General features: G+C 41.5%; 1 protein-coding gene across 16 annotated transcripts in view; it reads left to right on the forward strand.

Moving 5' to 3' along the window:
- PPFIA1 (PPFI scaffold protein A1) overlaps positions 1-22,615 on the forward strand; it is a 200,309-nt gene that overhangs the window by 147,423 nt on the left and 30,271 nt on the right. For 11 of the 16 annotated variants that reach the window (XM_077462339.1, XM_077462331.1, XM_077462358.1 and 8 more), the window contains 5 exons: positions 5,976-6,121; positions 11,266-11,438; positions 13,226-13,319; positions 17,709-17,790; positions 17,873-18,073. In XM_077462339.1, the coding sequence (XP_077318465.1) occupies positions 5,976-6,121; positions 11,266-11,438; positions 13,226-13,319; positions 17,709-17,790; positions 17,873-18,073 (696 nt within the window). Of the gene's footprint in view, positions 1-2,443; positions 2,474-5,975; positions 6,122-11,265; positions 11,439-13,225; positions 13,320-17,708; positions 17,791-17,872; positions 18,074-22,615 lie in introns of all 16 variants that reach the window. The other 5 variants (XM_077462434.1, XM_077462368.1, XM_077462459.1 and 2 more) reach the window with 1 other exon arrangement.

Raw genomic sequence — 22,615 nt, forward strand, 5'->3', positions numbered from 1 at the left:
TGTTATACCACTTATACCTACAGGTAAACCTATAATAAGGCTTGCCCTTAAGTACTTTGAATATCTCCTAAATGTGCACTGTTTTGGAGCTGTTCTGAGTGCATGCAGTCAGGGACGCCACTGTATGCTAGACCTTCAGAGCCCATGCTGTAAACGGTGGCTCCTGCACGCTTGCGTGGGAATGACGTCATCGCGCCCCCAGCCACTTGTGTAGCTGGAGGCCGCGAACCCGAAAGGTATATCGAGGGAAGATGAAAGCCCTCTCAGCGGTGACGGCGTGGTCTTTGGGCCTCTTCACTGGCTGGCAGGGGATGACGTCGCTCAGGAGCTAGTCATTAAGGCAGTCCTCACACTGTAAAGCTGAGCCGCGCATGCACAGCTCCGTTTACAGCTCCGGAGAAGATGGGGAGCAGGTAGGGGCATTTTATTGCAGAATAAGCAGTGCATGGCTATCCTGCAGCCCGTTTGCTGTTTCTTACTGTGGAATTTCAGTTCCACTTAATTTTCAGCAGACAGTCTGTCATACTGAGTATTTAAAAAGTAACCTTAAAATCTAATTTGTATTTTGCCTAATGTTGCACTTTGTCCAGTTAGCCCAAACAATTTCTTCATGTTTTAACTTTGTGATTTGTCACTTTTGGGCAGCCTGGATCATTTCCTGGTGCAGGTTGACAACACTTCAAAATCTCTGCTGAAATTTTTCAAGCAGCCTAGTCACCCTCTTCCTACAGCATAAGCATCTTGGGACATGGGTTTTGTCAGTCTATAGGTAGTGCCCGCAACATCCAGACATACCCCCAGCCACAGACAGACAGGTGGAGAACAGCCAGAGTAGTCCTCTGACTGCTAGAGAACTGGACAATGAAAGGTATTTTTATATACCGTACATGACTGCAGTGCTGGATGCAGTGCTGGATGTCGGTGTAGTGCTCCACATGTACTACATTGCCATCATTTTTCATGTCAGTCTTAAAGACTACTTTTAACCATTTGTAATACATCTTATACTGCCATGGTCAAATGGACATTTTATTTGCAGGATACATTTGTTTCGGACTCCATGCTACATTCAGCCATAATGCTTCACTGTAGTATTTTCTTACCTTCGTTTTCTTACATGTGTTGCGTGCAGTATCTGTATTTTGCAGAATAAAACAGGATTTGAAAGAAAAGAGCATTTTTACTACAGCTTTATGGAAAATAAACTTGCTTATTCTTTCGGTTCATGGGTCTTTAGGTAAACTATTAGTACAACTATTCAAAATGTGTATCTTATGCTGTAATGATTAGAGGTATGTAATTGTACCTGTGTTAAGCAAATGTTGATGTAGCCATCTTCATGAAAAAAGCACAGCTGCTGTAAATGACAATTTCCCTTTTGAATTAGAGCCATAGCCTAGTACAGCTTTCACACCTCGACAATGGGATTAATGTGTTTTTTTTTTTGCCCATATGGTCAGCTGATAATCGCAACCTTCAATTGCAACATTGTACTGATTGCCACAAAATATTTCCCCATCCAGTGCCTTTAATGATAATACCTTACATTACTGCCCCCCCCCCCCCCCCGCATACCTGTACTGATAATACTCTACAATACTGCCCCCCCCCCATACCTGTACTGATAATACTCTACAATACTGCCCCCCCATACCTGTACTGATAATACAACCCCCCCCCCCCCCCCCAGTTCCTGCACACTGCACCCCCCCCCCCCCCCCCGGTGCCTGTACTGAAAATATGCAATAATGGCCCTTCAGTGCCCCAACCTATAATACTGCACAACTCTGATGCCGCACCCCACAGTGCCTGTACTGATAACCTACCTACAATGCTGTCCCCCCCCCCCCAAAAAAAAATTCTGCCCCTCCAGTGCGTGTACTGATAATACCCTACAATGCTGCACAAACCCCCCGTGCCTGTACTGAAAATATGCAATAATGGCCCCTTCAGTGCCTGGAGCTATAATGCTGTACAACTCTGATGCCAACCCCCCAGTGTCTGTGCTGATAATGCCCTACAATGTTGCCCCCTCAGTGTCTGTGCTGATAATACCTTACAGTGATGCCCCCCCCCCCCCCCCTCCTCCCCAGGGCCTGTACTGATAATATACAATACTGTCTCATAATAAACACACTTTTATGACTGTATATCATTTCCCCTTTAGTGACCTGAGTTGCCAGCGTCTAATGGTGTTCTTGAATGATTATTATTCTTTCCCCCCCAGTTATTGTACCCATAATGCTGCCTTCTAGTGACTGATCTGAAATTACTAACACTTTTTTCTGCACTCATAATTGTGCGTAATGCCATCTCTTGAATGTCTACTGTATGCACTGTGTAATATTCTAAATTTGGCTGCTCCAGTAGTAATGGGTGATACTGTACCTCTCTCCGTGGTTTCCCTTTCTTACTAACTCCTCTTTCTGCATGTCTCTATCAGCCTAGCGATTTAAGGAAATATCGTAGAAAGGTAATAGCCTGTTGATTTTGTCTATTAACAACTTGTGCTATTGCATGCCGTTAATTTGTGTCACAGTTGCCCTTTTTTAAGATTTCACCCGATCCAAAACTGGAATTTTCATTAGGGGAGTATTACTTGAGCACTTATTTTGTCGTCTTTATTAAAAAAAAAAACACACAGCAATGTGTTTGACAAATGTGCCCTCTACTTGCTTCTGGACTCTAAAGAAAGGGAAGCCCAATTCAATTTAATGAATGGAGGGGAAAGCCAGGAAGAGGAGAGCGCCGGTCACCTGACCTGTCCAAGTCACGTGCCCGACCTCTCCTCCAGTCCCAAAGTGCCCCATGAAGCACTCTTAAAACAATACTCCATAGGACATTGCAGGCTCCACACAGCACTCTGCATTTTAGAAAGGAGTCATAACATGCAAGTGAAGTGGGGAGAAAACACTGCATTTTCTGTCGGAGAAAAATCTGATGTTTTACCGCTTAAAGACCATTCCTCTTTTTCAGACTCTGTGTTTACGAGTTAAAAACAAGTTTTTTTGCTAGAAAATTACTTAGTATCCCCAAACATTATACATTTTTCTCTCTAACACCCTAGAGAATAAAATGGCGGTCATTGCAATACTTTTTGTCACACCGTATTTGGGCAGCAGTCTTACAAGCGCACTTTTTTTTGGAAAAAAGTCAATTTTTTGAATAAAAAAAAAACAAGACAACCGAAAAGTTAGCGCAATTTTTTTTTTTTATATTGTGAAAGATAATGTTACGCCGAGTAAATTGATACCCAACATGTTACGCTTCAAAATTGCGCCCGCTCGTGGAATGGCGTCAAACTTTTACAGTTTAAAATCTCCATAGACCACGTTTAAAAAATTCTACAGGTTGCATGTTTTGAGCTACAGAGGAGGTCTAGGGCTAGAATTATTGCTCTCACTCTAATTATTGCGGCGATACCTCACATGTGAGCTTTGATCAGTTTTCATATGCGGGCGCTACTCATGTATGCGTTCGCTTCTGCGCACGAGCTTGTTGGGACGTGGCGCTTTAAAAGAAAATAAATTCTTATTTATTTTGATTTTATTTATTTTTTCACTGTTTAAAAAAAAAAAAGGGAGGGGGTCACTTTTATTCCTATTACAAGGAATGTAAATATCCCTTGTAATAGAAAAAAAGCATGACAGGATATGTATGTGATCTTAATATGAGATCTGGGGTCAAAAAGTCCTCAGATCTTCTATTTGGACTTAAATGCAATTTAAAAAATATATATATAATTTGTAATTTGAAAAGATTTAAGACGTCACTTCCACCCTACTATGGTATGGAGACGGGTGGGGGCCATCTTCCCCTCACTCGTCTCCATATCCAGCTGCTACCGACGGCTCCAGTAAGTGGCAGAGGGAACGGGAGGGGGGTAGCCCCTCTCTCGCTTGCTATACCGGTGATCTCGCGGCGAATCCGCTGCAGAGAACATCATTATCGTAAACAGAACCACCAGCACAAAAGATAGATACCTTGGTTGTGGCGGCAGCTGCTGCTGTTACCGAGATATCCATCTTTAAAGTGGCGACATATATGTCCAGGAGTCGGTCGGCAAGTGGTTAAATCCCTGAGCTGTCCAGCTACCATTTTCGATGACCCGATTTACCTTATTCATCATACATTAGAATCTTTTAAAATTCACCTTCAGCAGCAGGAGTAAGACCCACATCTGCTGAAGCAAAATCTATTGAGCAAGCCTGAAGCTCGGGGATCCCTGGGAAATGCAAGCAGTCTTCTGTAGCTGAAATAACAGTTTTGGATGACGTGACTTTTAATACATTACTGTAATTTTGGGATTTTATTTGATTTCTAAATTGTTTGTGACCTCTCAGCTGTGATTGTTTTATTACAATATTTATTTTAATGCTGTGCATGTCAAGAAGGTAAAAATGACTTTCAAATAGCTGTTAGTAGCCTCTTAATTTCATAGGTGAGTAATAAATGTCTTAAAAAACTCTAAGTTATAGTAAATTTCTTTACAGGTTAATCTTAAAGGAGAAGTTTGGGGGTGGATAAAAAAAACAAACAAAAAACATATATACTTACCATAGTGTGATGCTGCAGCTGTCCCCCACCAGCTTTAAGCCCAAGAACTGAGCAATCTCATGACCACTGATCGCTCAGTTCTTGCGCACTTTGAGCAGAGTGCGGTGACTGTTGGACATGGATGACAGAAGCATGAAACTTTATTAGGATGGTTATGAGAACCACTAGAGGAGGCTGGGGTGGGGGAGGGGGGGGGGGGGGGGTTGGGAACGGCTGGCTTAAGCCAAGTACACACAATGATAGAATCGAACAAACTATTTAGTTTTTTTTTGGGGGGGGGGTGTTTGCACCCTCATCTCATATCAAAAATGGGGGGCTTGGTAAAAGTAAAAAAATTCTCGTACGACAGGATACAACTTCCTGTGTCCCTAGCTAGTGTGTAATCGGAAGCGATGTAATGTACTTGTGATCCCTCTTCTCAAAATAAGATTAATATTATTTCTCAGGGTTATCCACATACAGAATATTTTTCAGAAAATGCAAAGTATGATTTTTTGCATTTAAGAAATTTTTTGTTGTAGGCGATAATTGTTTTTGTTGCCCTTTTCTTCAAGTCTTTAGTTTCTGACTATGCGCAGACTTGTTGACTTCATATGCTTTTATACGAATACCATACTAATTACGCGAAAATTGTTCATTCTTTAGTCTGAACGGTTTTGATCGAATGTCAGAAGCGGTGTTCTAACAATTGGGTTATTGAACGATCGCGCAGATTGCGGTTGTTTTCATCCTATTTTGTCATTGTGTGTACTGGGCTTTGGGCTCCCAGCTGAGAGGCTGAGCCAGCAGCTGATCAGGTAGATCCTGACAACATGGTCGACATCCTTCCAGGGTCTGTAGCAGTCCTGTGCAGTTCAAATGTACCCCAATAGGACATGCTGCATTCTAAGGCAAGGCCATACACTGTTCAAATCTTGGTCGGTTCAGCAGGAGTCGGCCGAGATTTGAACCGTGCATGGGCAGGCTGACTGCAACAAGCTGATCGATCAACTTGGGTACAACCAGCAATGCCGGCTTTTACTTCAGATTATCGCAAGTGGCTGCTATAGCAAATGGCCAATAGCAATTATTACTGTCTTCTCCCGGCAGGCTTCCCCTGGGGGGAGGATCATGGGTCAATTTGAAAATGTCTTAGAGACAGCAGGGCACAATCTATTGCAGAAATGAACAGGTAAAACAGAGTCTCCAACACTGGTTTTGGCGTTCTTAAATGCAGGTTACCAGTGTGTACAGTTTATTATGTTTTTGTAACATTAAGTTGTGTAACTTTTATCTTTGAGTCTTACCTGTTTGGTATTTTTTTTTTTTTTTTTTGCTTGATATTCTGCTTTTAATGTGCTTTCATTGAGTTGTATTGTTTTTGATGCAGTTAGGAGAATAGTGTATGGTGTGCCTAATGCATGTCTTGCCCTGTCCAGCCTCCAGGTACTGATTCCCGAGATGACAAGACTACGATACGGTGCGAGACTTCCCCTCCTTCCTCTCCCAGATCTTTGCGACTAAGCTCAGTTCATAAAGGAGCACTGCACACCATGAGCCATGAGGACATCAGAGACATTAGAAAGTAGGTAACCTTAAAGAAGAACTATACTCGCCCTCTCTCCAGCTCTGCGATGTCCCGGGGCTCCCTGCTGACCTCTTCAGCCCATCAGCTTCTGGGTATTGATCCCTGACCATTTTCATTGGCCATGCCAAGATGACTTCACTCGCGTATATGCATGGGAGTTAGTCATCGCGGCATTGCTGAAATTTTACAGAGAGCTTGAGCTCAGTGTACAGTGGGGACAGACTGGGTAAGCAACTTCCACTTCTGGTAGTATGCAAATCTGTTTTGATGTGGCAAGCATAGCTTGTTCATACAGTTAAAAACTTTGCCATAACGAATACTTACCCCCCCCCTTGTTGAAATTAAATGAAACTCTTGTGCTTCATGATGCAGTGATGTCAGGTCATGGGAACTGATTAAATTTACTGTAAAACTACCAGCTCTTGCTCTCTCAAAAAAATAAAAATAATTAAACTAAACCAAATTATTTTTCTAATTTTAGTTCACGGAAGACAGACTTGTATATACAGTGGTGTGAAAAAGTGTTTGCCCCCTTCCTCATTTCCTGTTCCTTTGCATGTTTGTCACACTTAAGTGTTTCGGAACATCAAACCAATTTAAACAATAGTCAAGGACAACACAAGTAAACACAAAATGCAATTTGTAAATGAAGGTGTTTATTATTAAAGGTGAAAAAAAATTCAAACCATCATGGCCCTGTGTGAAAAAGTGATTGCCCCCTAAACCTAATAACTGGTTGGGGCACCCTTAGCAGCAACAACTGCAACCAAGCGTTTGCGATAACGTGCAATGAGGCTTTTACAGCGTCCTGGAGGAATTTTGGCCCACTCATCTTTGCAGAATTGTCCTAATTCAGTTACATTAGAGGGTTTTCGAGCATGAACGGCCTTTTTAAGGTCATACCACAACATCTCAATAGGATTCAGGTCAGGACTTTGGCTAGGCCACTCCAAAGTCTTCATTTTGTTTTTCTTCAGCCATTCGGTGGTGGACTTGCTGGTGTGTTTAGGATCATTGTCCTGCTGCAGAACCCAAGTTCGTTTCAGCTTGAGTACACGAACAGATGGTCGGACATTCTCCTTCAGGATCTCTTGGTAGACAGCAGAATTCATAGTTTCTTTTATCACGGCAAGTCTTCCAGGTCCTGAAGCAGCAAAACAGCCCCAGACCATCACACTACCACCACCATATTTTACTGTTGGTATAATGTTCTTTTTATGAAATGCAGTGTTCCTTCTACGCCAGATATACTTGGACACACACCTTCCAAAGAGTTCCACTTTTGTCTCATCGGTCCACAGAATGTTGTCCCAAAAGTCTTGGGGATCATCAAGATGTGTTGTGGAGAAATTGAGACGAGCTTTGATGTTCTTTTTGCTCAGCAGTGGTTTTCTCCTTGGAACTCTGCCATGCAGGCCATTTTTGCCCAGTCTTTTCCTGGTGGTGGAGGCATGAACGCTGACCTTAACTGGGGCAAGTGAGGCCTGCAGTTCCTTGGACGTTGTTGTGGGGTCTTTTGTGACCTCTTGGATGAGTCGTCGCTGCGCTCTTGGGGTAATTTTGGGCGGCCGGCCACTCCTGGGAAGGTTCACCACTGTTCCATGTCTTCGCCATTTGTGGATAATGGCTCTCACTGTGGTTCGCTGGATTCCCAAAGCTTTGGAAATGGCTTTATAACCCTTTCCAGACTGATAGATCTCAATTACTTTCTTTCTCAATTGTTCCTGAATTTCTTTGGGTCTCGGCATGATGTGTAGCTTTTAAGGATCTTCTGGTGGACCTTACTGTCAAGCAGCTCCTATTTAAGTGATGCCTTGATTGTGAACAGGTGTGGCAATAATCAGGCCTGGGTGTGGCTAGAGAAATTGAACTCAGGTGTGGACAACCACAGTTATAGTATGTTTTAAAAAGGGGGGCAATCACTTTTTCACACAGGGCCATGATGGTTTGGATTTTTTTTCACCTTTAATAATAAACACCTTCATTTACAAATTGCATTTTGTGTTTACTTGTGTTGTCCTTGACTATTGTTTAAATTGGTTTGATGTTCCGAAACACTTAAGTGTGACAAACATGCAAAGGAACAGGAAATGAGGAAGGGGCAAACACTTTTTCACACCACTGTAATGTGTAGTCTGCTTCCTTAAAACTTCCACATTTCTTGTATGCACATGTGATGCCTGAACCTCAGCCTTCACCACCATTATTATTGTGTACATCTCCTTTGCCTAGCCAGTTGCAAAGGAGTCACCCATGTATGCTCTTGCCCGACTGTAGCTCTGTGTGTGGCCTTTAAAATGCCCAGCAAGCCGTGGTTGTGCTCCTTCTTCCCAGCTCCTGACAGACATCTGCAGGAGCAACTCTTACTTCTGTCCTACAACTAGGATGTTTTGGGAAACAGTGTGGATCGTGGAGAACCCAGCTGTCATAAGGACAGCAGGTAAGGGTTTGTGGGTTAAAATTGTACTGGAGCTTTTTCGTTTTTACCTTTTTAATGCAATTTTTTTTTTGTTTGTAATGGACTTGAGTTTTTTTTTTTTCATTTTTATTTTTTTTTCAGTCACTGACATAGAGATATAAATTGTTTGGAAACTTTAACCACTTGCTACCCAGGCCTATTCTGACATTTCTCTCCTACATGTAAAAATCATAATTTTTTTGCTGGAAAATTACACAGAACCCCCAAGCATATATATATATATATATATATATATATATATATATATGCTTTTTTAGCAGACACCCTAGAGGATAAGATGGTGGTCGTTGCAACTTTTTATCTTGCACGGTATTTGCGCAGCAATTTTTCAAATGCGTTTGATGCAAAAAAAAAAAAAAGGAAAGTTAGCCCAATTTTTTTGTATAATGTGAAAGATGATGTTACACTAGATGTGAGTAAATAGATACCTAACATGTCACGCTTCAAAATTGCACACACTCGTGGAATGGTGCCAAACTTCGATACTTAAAAATGCCCATAGGCGACTCTTTATATTTTTACAGGTTACATGTTTTGAGTTACAGGGGAGGTCTAGTGCTAGAATTATTGCTCTCGCGCTAACGTTTTCATCGATACCTCACATGTGGGGTTTGAATGCCGTTTACACATGTGGGCGCGACTTACGTATGCGTTCGCTTCTGCGAGCGAGCACGCGGGGACAGGGGTGCTTTCAATTAAATTATTATTTTTTTCTTGACACTTTTTTTTTTTTTTTTTTTTTGATCACCTTTTTTATTTCTTTTACAAGGAATGTGAACATCCCTTGTAATAGGAATAATGCTTGATGGGTCCTCTTTACACTGAGATCTGGGGTCAATAAGTCCCCACATCTCACCTCCTAGGCTTGGAAGCCTGTAATAAAAAAAATAAATCTCAGCTTCCCAGCCGAGGTGATGGCATTTGTTCAAATGCAGAGGCTGGGCGATCTGAACGATCATGGTGACTCCGGGCACTATCTGGCTCACCGGCAATCTCTATGGTCAGCATCCAGGGCCTGTCGATTCCTTCTATGGATCGCTTATGGAAGGGCGAGCCGGGAGAAGCACCGGAGGGAGGGGGCGTGGGTGAGGTCGCCTATATGAACGATTAAGCGGCTGAACATCCGCTATAATCGTTCTTATGGTGAAGGTAATCACCGGCTCTAAAAGACTAGATCATGATGATGCCTGTAGCTGAAGGCTTCATTCAGATATCACCGCTCAAATTCTGCGCCATCATACAACGTTGCATGGGCGGCAAGCAGTTAAAGCATGGGGGGAAACGTGTTTTTTTTTTTTTTTTTCTCTGTAAAAAAAAAAAATTAAAAAAATTCAGTGTGCAGTAGTTTTACAAATTGAAAGTAATTTTGTGTCACTGGGAATATGAAATTCGGTGTATATAAAAGTATTATGTTTGAAATTAACCCCCAATACTTAATAATAAGCTTCCTGCCAATATGCATTTTCAGTTATTGACAATGCTAATCCAGAAGTATATAATGCTCTTACAAGAGCTTGATCAACTTTCTCCTGATATTCAGGTGTAATTTTGTCTGAAGGGATTGTGTATTTTTGGGAGGCAGTGCTTTGTAACACTTCCTTACTTGAAGATGCTGCTGGTGAAGAAACACTTTGTGATGAGCCAGAAGCAGCAGAAGGAGTGTTTCTGAAATGAGAACTCTGGAGTGGAAAGCTCCGCACACTTTAAGTATGGCCCTCATCATTTCATTCCATAAAGTATTTTTTAATGTCTTTAGGGCACCTCTGCCATGCAAAGATGTGTTTTGTCATCCTTGTAGCATTTGGAAAAGAATATTCTCACAATATTTGCAAATTGAAGCTTTGCTCTCAACAGAAATTGCTTTGGAAGTGGAAATGTTTCCAAACTCTAGATGTTGGTCTCACCATTTTACTGAGAGGAGGAAACGAAAAACCAATTTACTGAACAGACTATAGGTAAACATTATACTGTGATGGTGGAGAACGTTAATAGGAATAATTTAAAGGTTATAAAGGTAACTGAATTTGTCAGACAAATTTAGCACCTTACCTGTCAATTAAGGCCTGAGAGGATAAACTATCATTTACTGTATGCCAACAATCGCCTAACTGTAGAGAGGTACAAGATGAGCCCATAAGCAAACTAAACGCAAGCCTTTCCCTTGCAGTTGCACTAGTGACCGAAATCAGTTCTCAAACAAAAGAAATATGCATTGAGAAGTACAGTGTTACTTGAATTGTATTGTTGGACTTGCCTGTCTTCTGCTGAAGTAGAGCAGGACAGCAGGGCAGGGCAAATCTCTGCAATAAGGACGCAGACAGGTCATAACCTGAAAATAAGGGTTATTTCGGTTCCCATCCCCCCTATCAAAAAAAAAAAAAAAAGTTTAGCATGAGTTTAGACCCAAATCTTCTCCATGTGACTCTTTTTGGATAACCATTCACACAGCTCTTAGCTCATAAATTTCAACTGGAGAATGAAGAGCTAAGAAATCTTGGTCACAAAAATAACCCACCAAAATGAGTAGGTAAGAACAAGTTCAACTCTGAAATACCTTTTTTTTGTAAAATTTACCATGCTCTGGATATTTTCACTGGTTCATGACACTCTACAATGCTATATGCATAGTCGCACTTAATGCTTATTCATTTTTCTTGTATAGTTCTACGGGCTCACAGGATGGTCAAGTAAGCAATCCCAGCAGCAGTAACAGTAGTCAAGATTCCCTAAATAAAGCCCCAAAGAAGAAAGGAATCAAGTCATCCATTGGTCGACTTTTTGGAAAAAAAGAAAAGGGTCGGCCTGGACAAATGGGGAAAGAAACTCTTGGACCAGGTAGGCATTGGATCTGCCTTTGTTTCTTCTACCTTAACACAAGACTCATTTTAAAGTGATATTAAAGGTTCACAGTTTTTAAATCAAAATAAAAAACATGCTATACTTACCTGCTCTGTGCAATGGTTTTGCACAGAGAAGCCTTGATGCTCTTTTTTTTCAGGTCCTCCACCAGCGCTCTTGGCTCCACCCCCTGCCCCCATTGGAAGCCTCTTCCTATGGGGGCATTTGTGCGGGCTCGTTCCAGAGCCAGGCTGTTTGCATCTATTCAAACATGGTCTGGCTTGGCCCTGCTCTCTGCTCACTGGTTTTGACTGACAGCAACAGGCCCCAGTGGCTCCCGCTGCTCTCAGCCAAGCCAGAAGAGGGGAGAAGAGCTACTGCACAGTGCTGGACTTGGATCGACCTCAGGTGAGTATTTAGGCAGGGCTGCAGGGGGGGTGTTGTACTTAAAAGGATTTTTACCTTAATGTATAGAATGCATTAAGTAAAAAATCCTTTACCTTTACAACCACTTTAAGCTACCAGTAGTGCTGAAGTATGGGCACCTTGTGCCACTTGTTAGATTCTGTGCTAGTGCTCAGACCAGCCTTTCTTGGGCCTTTTAGATCTTAAATCTGGGTCATACACAGGGCCTCAACTTCTCCCCAAGTCAGTATCAATACTCTTTCGTCTGAGCCTGCCCCCTGACATTTATCTGACAACTGTCAGAGCCTCTGATGCAAAGTGATCCAGTGAGGAGGTAAGACTTATTCCTATCTTGTAGAGAAGTCAAATCCTGCATGAGCGTTAAATCCAAGGTGCTCCTAAGCAGTAGATTTAAATACTAGCACAAATATTTGCAGGCATTTTGCAAATGCAAGGTGTAGAATTGCATGTTGGTGCAACGGGTGTTAAATTGAGCCTGTTGTGAAAATTAAATCCCAAAACATGTTCTTGTAAAAAGAAGAAAATGCTCATCTTTGCGGGTGCCACATTTGCTCACCGTATGGACCTATGCAGGAGATCAACACTCTGGAAAGTGCTGTTTTCTTGAAGTAAAATTCAGTGGTGAATCCCTTTTCATGGGGGTCAGTAACACGGGAAAGCCGAGTATTTACTATTCTTTTACAGGTTAGAAGTTAGCAGATACAAATACTGTAGCCCCTGACTTTTAATATAAGGATACTTACCTGTCCAGGGATCCCACAATGTCCTCACAGAAGCCCATTCTTCAATCTGCTTCGGGTGCAGGCACCAGAATCTCTAGTAAGGTTAACGGGAAGTGAAGCCTTGGGCTTCACAGCCTGTTTCCTACTGTGCGTGAGTCACGTTGCGCCTTGTGCATGGTCCCATAGTCTTCTAGGACCTGTGATGTGTCCCAGAACACTGCGGGGGAAGGAGTGGGCCAAACTTCCAGCTCAGATCTCTCTTAAATTGAAATGGGAGCGGGTACTTCTCTAAACCTGGTTACCTCCCCCCTCCTCCTCTCCAGCCACATTTGCCACTTTTTGGGGCTGGGGTGGGGGGTAACCTGGTTTAGAGAGGTACCTGCTCCAGTTTCAAGTTAAGATTGCCGCAGCAATCTGAGCTGGAATTTTGGGTGCGAACATGCTGAGCTTCCCCCTTTGGGTGGAGCTCCACTTTAAGTATAGCAATACATAAAACACCCGGGAACGTGCAACACACTGCACGTCAGCATGCATTGGAGCATGTGAAAACACATGAAAGAATGCATGTTGTTGCCTATTAGTGCATGCTCCTTACTGTGTATGGCCCTAAATGTTTCCATTCTGCTTAATCTTTAGGTGGAATTCCAGAGTTTGAGAGTACATCCCAGGAATCTCTTGGACTGTCAAAGCTAGGTGGGCCGACTGAGAAGAACAGAAAGCTACAGAAAAAGTAAGACCTATTTATTTAGAGAACCTTCAACAAATCTCTTAAGTCCCTTTCCCAAAAGAAGCTTACAGCTTTTGCTATCTCACATTGGATTGCTACAGTATAGTTCATAAATATAATTAGTACTGCTGTAACTTACAGTGCCTTGAAAAAGTATTCATACCCCTTGGATTTTTCCACATTTTGTCATGTTACAACCAAAAACGTAAATGTATTTTATTGTGTTTTTATGTAATAGACCAACACAAAGTGGTACATGTGAAGTGGAAGGAAAATATTAAATGTTTTAAACTTTTTTACAAATATGTGAAAAGTGTGGCGTGCATTTGTCTTCAGCCCCTGAGTCAATACTTAGAACCACCTTTCGATGCAATTACAGCTTCAAATCTTTTTGGGGATCAGCTTTGCACATCTAGAGTGACATTTTTGCCCATTCTTTGTAAAATAGCTCAAGCTCTGTCAGATTGGATGGAGAGCATCTGTGAACAGCAATTTTCAAGTCTTGCCACAGATTCTTAATTGGATTTAGGTCTGGACTTTGACTTGTCCATTCTAACACATGAATATGCATTTATCCAAACCATTCCATTGTAGCTCTGGCTGTATGTTTAGGGTCATTGTCCTGCTGGAAGGTGAACCTCCACCACAGTCAAGTCTCTAACAGGTTTTCTTCTAAGATTGCCCTGTATTTGGCTCCATTCATCTTCCCATCAACTTTGACCAGCTTCCCTGTTGGAAAAAAAGTGGGGTGTTCAGGGTGATGTGCAGTGTTAGTTTTTAGCCACACATAGCATTTTGCTTTTAGGCCAAAAAAGTTAAATTTTGGTCTCATCTGACAGAGCACCTTATTCCACATTTGCTGTGTCCCCCACATGGCTTCTTGCAAACTACAAATGGGACTTCTTATGGCTTTCTTTCAACAATGTCTTTCTTCTTGCGACTTTTCCATAAAGGCCAGATTTGTGGAGCGCACAACTAATAGTTATCCTGTGGACAGATTCTCCCACCTGAGCTGTGGATCTCTGCAGCTTACCATGGGCCTCTTGGCTGCTTCTATGAATGCTCTCCTTGCACGGCCTGTCAGTTTAGGTGGACGGCCATGTCTTGGTAGGTTTGTAGTTGTGCCATATTCATTCCAATTTTGGATGATGTATTGAACAAAGCTCAATGTTCAAAGCTTGGGATATTTATTTATAACCTAACTCTGCTTGAAACTTCTCAACTTCTTTAACACTGACCTGGCCTTCATGATTCTGTTTGTTCACTAAGGGTCTCTAACAAACCTCTGAGGGTTTCACAGAACAGCTGCATTTATACTGACATTAAATTGCACACAGTTGGACTCTATTTACTTATTAATTGACTTCAGAAGGCAATTGGTTTCGCAAGATTTAAGTTGGGGGTATCAGAGTAAAGGGGGCCGAATACAAATGCATGCCACACATTTCAGATATTTATTTGTAAAAAGTTTGAAAACCATTCATCATTTTCCTTCCACTTCACAATTTATGTGCCACTTTGTGTTGGTCTATCACATAAAATCCTAATAAAACACGTTTACATTTTTGGTTGTAAAATGAGAAAATGTGGAAAAATTCAAGGTGGAGTACTTATTCAAAGTTGTATGCCAAATGCTGACAGTATGACTGATCAGTTGTGATGTCACAGACCCTGGTCTAGGTTCTGAAAAGATGCGACCATACATTCGGGATCCACCCAAAAGCCTGGACCAGCAGCTGGCGCACCCTCTCAGCGACCTGCTGAGAGCCTGAGCCAGCTGCTCCCACTCCCTGCACAGCCCGGCATCCAGTGTGCGGTGGTAGAGCAGAGAGCCAGTGACTGATGGTCCCGTTCGTTTCAAAAAGTCGGCTAGTACGGGGAATTTCTCCCTTTACTGCTGTCAACAGACGCTTGCAGAGCAGCTGCACGATTGGCAACATGTTTCATGTTCCACCCTAAAAACGGGTGGAACATGTAACATGTTCCAGAAGGTGAACTTATCCTTTAAAACTGCATTTATCTGGCATCTAGTAGTACATTTAAAAAAGAGAAAAGCCTGAAATGAAGTATGGCTACTGCCTGTCTAAATTTCTAGTTTTCTAGCACAGTCTGGCTTCAATATTCAGACACATTAACTTGGAGCAACCATGCGAATAAGGACATTTGGGGTGAAGTCCAGAGATTCTAATATGCCTGACAATTTCCAGTCTGTGCCACAAACTATCAAAGCTGTTGGAAGACCACAGTGGCCAGTAGACAAAGTAAATGTAAAGTCCTTATTTTTTTTTTTTTTTTTTAAGTTATAACATAGCACCTATAACAAAATATTTAAACCATGACGGGTTATATTTTGCTTGCCTACCTAATTTTTGAAAATGCTTTGATGTAGTATTTTTGAAGCTGCATAGCACATGCTCCAGCTTCCCCTGGCACAAATGTGGGGTTTTCTTTGACTCAAACACAATATTTATTTTTTGCCAGCTGTCATGCGATGTTATTAAGCTGTGTGCCAACTGCATCCTTGGGAAACAATGCTCTTTGTATCCCAGTTATATACGAATATCTGCCAGTCATTTATTTACCTTCCTGATTTTTCCAGTGTTGTTGCTCCTAGCATTCTGTTGCTAATATACAATAAGGGACAGGTTTGTAAGCGTTGTGTTTGTTTTTCTCTATTTGCTTCCCACGTAATCCTTACTAGTATTAGAACGGGGTGAGTATGATAATTTGCTGCATTTTGGATGGTTTCCTCTATACTGAACTACTTGCATGGGGTCATCATTCTGTGAACAGGTGATGGGCGTGTTTACTATTTTGGGGTGCCGTGTTATAATGTTTCCTCTGAGGTTTTTGGGTCTTCTTTCTGTATTTCAAACTAAGCATTTTAGCTTACTTTTGTCCTTGTGAGCAGCCTGTTTGATAAATTCAGGAGATTATACATAAGTGTTTACATACATAATAGCTTAAATCAATTATGCGATGCTTGCCTGCAGTTCCATTTTAATTTCTCCTTTCAAGCGGATATTTTTATAAAACAAACACATGCTTTCATGTTAATTTGTAAAGTGGCTCTAGGTCCATAAAGCAGGAAATATAGATTCGGGCACATTCTATTCAGCTTTGACTCAGTTTTGGGTGTTTAATGGACTAAACAAAAGAGGGTGCAGTTGAGTAGTTGTCCATACAGCGAATAGTTGACATTAGCACACCTACCGTATATATATAAATCCACCTCTGTTTATTACATTACAAAACATAACAATGAAGTTACACGGCCACCAGATGACACCTTCAGGTAACAGTGACATAATGCGTTCATGGCTGCATGAGGAAGGAGTCCTTTGCTGGCCCTGTAATGTTGCTGCTGTGCTATTGTAATGCGATTTATAGAATGAGTCTGCTTGGTTCTTCTTTAAAGGGTCTGTCCAGCTCAACCTAATATTTTAGTAGAAGGTAGAACCTGATGGTATGAGTCAGCCCTTGGCGTCTTAGTCCATATTGAGATCCCCCATGCCATAATTCCTAGCCCTGTTCCTGTTCTTTGGAATAGAGAAAATGCAAAAGGCAGGCATAACTTTTTATTTTTATTTTATTTTTATTTTTTTTACTTGCAAAAGTTTTTTTTTTTAAACTTCACGTTGGTAGAGTAACTTTCTTTATAGAACTCCTCTTCTTTTCATTGAAGGTCAGTAATGGATTCCATGCAGAATAAACATTAGGTTCTTGACAAGACGGGTACAGGCTGTCCTACATCCTCTGAAGGCTACTAAATGTTTACGGAGATGACGCCATTTAAACTTCATATATTTGTGCGCATTTCTGTAGTTGACGGTGTCATCTCTCTAAAGATTATGTAGCCTCCTGTGGATGTTGGACAGCCTTCACCCATCATTTAAGAACTCAGTGATGGGGTATTGCTTCTGGTTGGAATCTATTATTTATCTGCAATGAAGAAAATACCTTGTTCTCCTTATTTTTATATATTTTTTTTAAGACTACAAGGTATTCTGTGAATGGGCGGTGGACAATCCTGTCATTTATCTACTCTTCACAGGACATAGTGCATTGTGGTAGAATAAGTAGTACAAGCTTTTTGAATGATGGAGTGGGCAGAAGGAGGCAGGTGGATGGCTGCTGCTAACCCATACAGCATAAGAAGTTAACTGCACAGGGCAATATCTGGTAGCTATGAAGGAAGGATTTTTACAAAATTGGATAGCCTGTCAGAAATGGTTTACACACCATAACTAATGTTGGTGCTATATCCCAAACAAAATGCTAAATTTCAGCTTTAAAATGATTTACCCTCATTTACTAGAGAGTACCATCTGCAGTTATTGCGATGTGTAATGTAAAATGTTTTCACTTTGGTTCATAATGCTCTATTTGCAGGCACGAGCTCTTGGAAGAGGCACGGAGACAGGGCTTGCCATTTGCACAGTGGGATGGTCCAACTGTGGTTGTCTGGTTGGAGGTAAGTAATTCCTGCCTATTCCTATAAACTTTAGTAAACCTCATCAGAGAACAGATTCTAATCCCTTTAACTACACTTCCAGCTTTGGGTCGGGATGCCTGCCTGGTACGTGGCTGCTTGTCGGGCCAATGTGAAAAGTGGAGCAATAATGTCTGCTCTGTCAGACACTGAAATTCAGAGAGAAATCGGTATAAGTAACCCACTTCACAGGCTAAAGCTTAGACTAGCCATCCAGGAGATCATGTCCTTAACCAGTCCATCAGCTCCTCCAACCTCAAGAACGGTACGTAGATGACCAACTGTGTCAATGTTATAAAAAATAAAATAAAAAAATGTTTTTTGTATTACGAAACGCAGAATGTTTTAAAATTAAGTCAGCGATGATCACCAAACATACTAAATTGGAGCACTTACCTGCTTTCTTCGTGGTGAGAGTATATAGTCTGCAGTCCAGATCTCCAAAGCCCTGAAAATATTTGTCTGGGTTATCGGAGTCTCTCTCCTACTTCTTACCGGCTACTGATTATACCAATCATAATATGGAAGCCTCCAGAGCGAATTTTTCCAGGTTTTTACCTGCTCATAATCTCATAATGGAGCAAGCACACAAGTCCTAAATAATACACAGGATAATTGTAATTTTATACAAAATACATGTATTTTTTCTCTAGGCATCCTATCAAAATCTAACCCACCTTGCCTCTCCACAGAGTACACTTACTGTAATATTGCCGCCATATCTCCTTCAGTCCCTTGCATCCAAGTAGCTAAAATCTTATTTGCACCAGCTGTGCGTACTCTTCACATAGACCTCTATAGGTCCATCAGCTTATACAGTAGTTGAATTGTTTAGAGACCTATAAAGGGAGCAAATGTATTGGTGCTGCTTAGAGGTGAAGGACTAAAAGGGCCATGACAGTGATATTATGGTAGTGTTAAGGGTGCGGAATAGGCAGCATTTTGGCAGAGGGACTAAAGAAAAAAAAAAACTGTTTAAAAGTGCAGTCATCCTTTGTCACCGTATTAGAGGTATTGAGACCTTGTTAACAGTTTTGGTTAACATATATATTCACTGGCACAATGTACTTGGGTGTTTGCGAGCTCTGGACTGTGCAATAGTTACTGTGGAAAACTGATTCCTAGAGTACATTAGTGTTTTTTTTTTTTTGTTTTTTATATATATACGTCTCTAGAGTATAAATAAACCTCACGCAGTGGTGTCCTATTTATTTTTATTAGCAAATAAAACAATTTTGGGATTTCTCCCAAAATTGTCAATTGCCACCCTTTTTAAATGCATGTTTTTGAAAATCAGAAAATGCATTATTATTTAAAGAAAATCAGTCTTGGACGGACTTAAGCAAGAATATCTATTTTCACTCATAAATTGATAATGCTGTCTTAGAGACACCATTACTTTCCTTTTTTTCTTTTTTTTCTTTCTTTTTGCTCCAAAAACTTTATCAAGAAATAGAAACGCAGGACCGTTTCCATAGCAAAAAGTACTTGTGTGCCTACAGATTAAACTGCATCATACAGCGAACAGATATAAAGCCTTTATCTAAACCTTTTACCACACTCAAACCCGATTGTCAGGAAGTCAGAGGCCACTTAAAGTCTGATAGTGTTAAAGGATAAGTTCACCTTTCATTACATGTTACACCAATATTCGGGATGTAACATGTTATGAATGCACCGGCCCTCACACCTGTCCGCTCTCCCGCTGTGCCAGCTAGCTGGGGATCTTCTCCATCTGCTAGCTGTCAAAAAAAAAAAAAAAAAAAAAAAAAAAAAAAAAAGCCGTGCAGGTCTCCACCCACCAGACTGCAATAATCATTCACATCGAATTGTGATTGGAAACCCTACAAGGTCCGACAGCCTTTGCGCCTGTCGGCTTGTAGTTTTCAGCGCTGTGAGCTCTATGGAAGTTCATTTATGCTTCCTGTCAGCATGTTTCGGCTTCTTCGTAAGAGGAAGTCTATACACTGACAGGTCTGCAGGAGACCTGCATGGCATCAATGATCTGTTATATCGCTGGTGCAATGCTTTAGCAGGGGTCTCAAAGTGGCGACCCTCCAGTTGTTGCAAAATGACAAATCCCATCGTGCCTGTGGTACGCAACAGCCGGCACTTTGAGACCCCTGCTTTACAGGCTCCTGCGACAAACAATAAATGCACTTTTTTTTTTTTTTTTTTTTTGCAGGCAAAAAAAATGTGCATTATTTTTTCTGAAAAGGAGAATTTATCCTTCAATTGCCTCATCTCACTTATCTTGATTCTGGTTTTGCTGTCCATGCCACAAGCATTTAGGACAATAATTCAGACATATCTACCTTGTTCCTGGTCAGGGACAGAAGATCAACAAAACTGCATTGAAGTCTGCACCTTTAACTGCTTGCGGACCAGCCGCTGCAGTTTTACTGTGGCAGGTTGGCTCCACTGCACGAAATCACATTATTGTACGTGATCTCGCGAGGTCTGTATGGCAGGCACGCACCTGCCGCAAGCTCTCAGTTCGTGGGTCCCGCGGACTCTGTCCACGGGGATACCCGCGATCGTCTCACAGAGAGGAACGGGGGAGATGCTGATGTAAACAAGCGTTCCCCCATTCTGCCTAGTGACACTCACTGATCACAGCTCCCTGTAATCCACCCCCCGCAGGCACATACAGCAATTAAAAAAGAGGTTCTAGTTCTTTTCGGACAGCTTTGTCTTTACTGCAATATATGCTATATATGTATACAGCACATGCATTTTAAATACCCTATTGAAATGTTTATGTATCCATCTTATGGAATGTTTATACATCAATTTTTCATTTTTTTCATAACCTACCGGCACTTCTAATTTGTTCATTGGCCTTTTATGCATTTTCAACAACACGTCTTTTGTAATAATACCCTTTTTAATTTATTATGCATAGGAAGAAAATGCATTTTCTTTAATTGAATTAAAGGGAAACTATAGTTTATTTTCAAATGCATATAAATGACACCACTCCAGGCAAACAGACGCAGCAGCCAGCTGTGCGGGATCTGCCTTTCCCACTCCAGGCATAAGGACACATAAGCTGCGCTCTGTATTTTTTGCTGAACTGCAACAAGCTTTATTGATGCTAGACAAGGTCAGACAAATATTCTGTCCCCTGTCTGGCGTGGCTGCACCCTCACACGTTTTACTCAATGGGATGAATCATAGGAGGACTGCCTATAATTAAACCCCTTGGGTGAAATGCATCAGCGGGTGGAGTCATGTCTGACAGGGGAGAGAATGATTAACTTAGTTTGGCAATCGGTAATGCTTGTTGCGGTTCAGCAAAAAGTACAGCTTGTAGTTTTTCAATGAGTATACATTCAGATTGTCACTGTAAAATTTACTTAGACCCCTTTCACACTGGGGCGTTTTTCAAGCGCTTTAGCGTTAAAAAAAGGCGCCTGTAAAGCGCTTGAAAGAAGCCTCATCTGCAGTCCCAATGTGAAAGCCCAAGTGCTTTAAGAGCCCTTTCACAATGTCAGAGCCCGAAAAACGCTCGTAAAGCGCCGCTTAAACTAGCAGCGCTTTACCAGCGTTTTTCGAGCGTTATTGGGGCGCTTTTAACCCCTGCTAGTGGCCAAATAAAGGGTTAAAAGCGCCCACAAAACGCTGCTGCCAATAGTGTTTTTCAGGCGTTTTACAGGCGCTTCCCATTGATTTCAATGGGAAGGGGCACTTTAGGAGCGTTGTATTCACCGCTCCAAAAGCGCTGCAAAGAAGCTGCTTGCAGGACTTTTTTTGACGCTCTGCCAGCACAGCGCCTCAGTGTGAAAGCGCTCGGGCTTTTACATTGGGATTGCAGTTGCAGCTTCTTTCAGGCGCTTTTTTTAACGCTAAAGCGCCTGAAAAACGCCCCAGTGTGAAAGGGATCTCGGTGTGAAAGCACTCGGGCTTTTACATTGGGATTGCAGTTGCGGCTTCTTTCAGGCGCTTTTTTTAACGCTAAAACGCATGAAAAACGCCTGAAAAACGCCCCAGTGTGAAAGGGGGTCTTACAGTGCTTTGACAAGTCTTTTACTATTTTTTTTTGGCTATTCCATATGTTTATATATATATATTACATACAAATGCGCCCTCTGTGGGTCAATGGAATATAATGGAATGTGATTAGTGCTCCCTGCCTTTATAACCACTTATAACAAGTCAGTTTTGGTCAGGCCAGACCTGCCCTGAGAATAGGAGTATTAAAAGACAGTCAATGTATATTGCTACTAAGAAAGCAGAGCCCAAATATATATATATATAATGGTCAATTATGGCTGCCTCCATTTAATCTGTAACTGCAAACTATAATAAGTTTAAGTGGAATGCCAGGCAGGAGAAAAGTATAATACTGTGATAAAATCTCCACCACTGACAACTGTTAGTTATCAATGGTGGGGGTTTTCTCCTTTTTTTTTTTGCATCTCAGTGCTGTTTATCTCCACCCTTTCAGCCACTTCCGGAACACAAAGTGACAACAATTCTGCCTCCACGCCTCAAAAACATACACTGATGCTCTGGCTGACAGCCACTGTAAGCCCAACACACATTTAATCTGGAAAGGGAAGGCGGCACCACGAATCATCCACAATGAGTAATGAGAAACCGTCATAAAATCCACACAAACTACGTGTTTCGACCGATCAGACCTTACTCGTGGACGTGATTAAGGCCCGATCAGCTGAAACTCATAGAATTCATTTGTGGATTTTATGACCGTTCGTCGATAAAGTGGATTTTCACTGTATATAAGTATCACAAACCAAAAACACAATTTAATTCATTTTTTTTATATTCAAAGCCAACTCCT

Source organism: Lithobates pipiens, unplaced genomic scaffold (genome assembly GCF_037356315.1).
Source record: "Lithobates pipiens isolate NorthernLeopardFrog02 unplaced genomic scaffold, aLitPip1_a1.2 Scaffold_10, whole genome shotgun sequence".
NCBI classification, from domain to species: domain Eukaryota; kingdom Metazoa; phylum Chordata; class Amphibia; order Anura; family Ranidae; genus Lithobates; species Lithobates pipiens.